Source organism: Laccaria bicolor, genomic scaffold (genome assembly GCF_000143565.1).
Source record: "Laccaria bicolor S238N-H82 LACBIscaffold_43 genomic scaffold, whole genome shotgun sequence".
Classification (NCBI taxonomy): domain Eukaryota; kingdom Fungi; phylum Basidiomycota; class Agaricomycetes; order Agaricales; family Hydnangiaceae; genus Laccaria; species Laccaria bicolor.
Genome location: NW_001889914.1, coordinates 383,320 through 384,340, shown reverse-complemented (window position 1 = coordinate 384,340; position 1,021 = coordinate 383,320). Strand labels below are relative to the sequence as shown.

Sequence of the window (1,021 nt, the reverse complement as noted above, 5' to 3'; positions counted from 1 at the left end):
TATGAAAGGCCTTTCATAAAACTTGTGGACTTATACACACAGCTCTACAGGCAAGTGCCTTAGTTTTATGATAAAGGTGGTAGCCACTTGTACTGGGCAGAGGTTGGCATAAGGGCAAAAAGACGAGTCACGGCATTGCCCGAAAATGACGTACTTCCCTTGCGGGCTACCTTCCATTTTGAAGGTAGCCCGCAAGGGAAGTACGTCATTTTCGGAAATTTCCGTGACTCAACTTGTGAGTCGTTCCTTTTGATGCGGAATATTCACCATTATGCTCACAACTTCTCAGTACCTTCCTGCAGTCCATTTTGCTTGAGCATGGACTCGATTCAATACCTACGCATTCCACGAACAAGCTCCACAAAACTGTTTACAAAACAGTCAACTTCCCATGGAGGTAAGTAGGTTTGTATTTTCGCTTTTTTGCCTTATGCTCACCAATTGTTCAGTACCTTCCTGTGGTCCGTTTCGCATGAGCGTGGACTTGATTCGATACCTACACATTCCACGAACAAGCTCCACAAAACCGTTTACAAAACGGTCAACCTCCCATTGAGGTAAGTAGGTTTGTATTTCTGCTTTTTTGCCTTATGCTCACCAATTGTTCAGTACCTTCCTGTGGTCCATTTCGCATGGGCGTGGACTCAATTCAATACCTATGCACTCCACAAACATGCTCCACAAAGCCATTTACAAAATGGTTGATTTGACGGCCGTCTGTGGACAAAACTCGCTTTTTTTTTCTACCTACATACTTTTCATGAAATAAAGCTGGCAATTGTCAAAGATTGTCAAAGATAGCCAAAGATTGTTGAAGATTGTCAAAGATTGTTCCATTACAGAAACATGTGAAGGAAGAAAGCCAAATTTTGCGAACAATCTTCAACAATCTTGCAGAATCTTCAACAATCTTTCAATTACAGTTAGGCTTTGGTTCTATTTACAACCTGAGATCTTTGGTGATCTTGCATTTTGTAGGTCTGTATGTTTGGTACACGAGCAAAATTGAAACTGAATAATC

The 1,021-nt window shown here is 41.4% G+C and overlaps 1 protein-coding gene across 1 annotated transcript; it reads left to right on the top strand.

The window, feature by feature from the left end:
* Positions 1 to 318: 318 nt before the first annotated feature.
* LACBIDRAFT_310088 (uncharacterized protein) lies at positions 319 to 556 on the top strand (the record flags this gene model as incomplete). The annotated part of the gene is made up of 2 exons (XM_001887266.1): positions 319 to 397; positions 450 to 556. The coding sequence occupies 2 exons, from the start codon at positions 319 to 321 to the stop codon at positions 554 to 556; spliced, it is 186 nt and encodes a 61-aa protein (XP_001887301.1).
* Between the last annotated feature and the right edge of the window lie 465 nt (positions 557 to 1,021).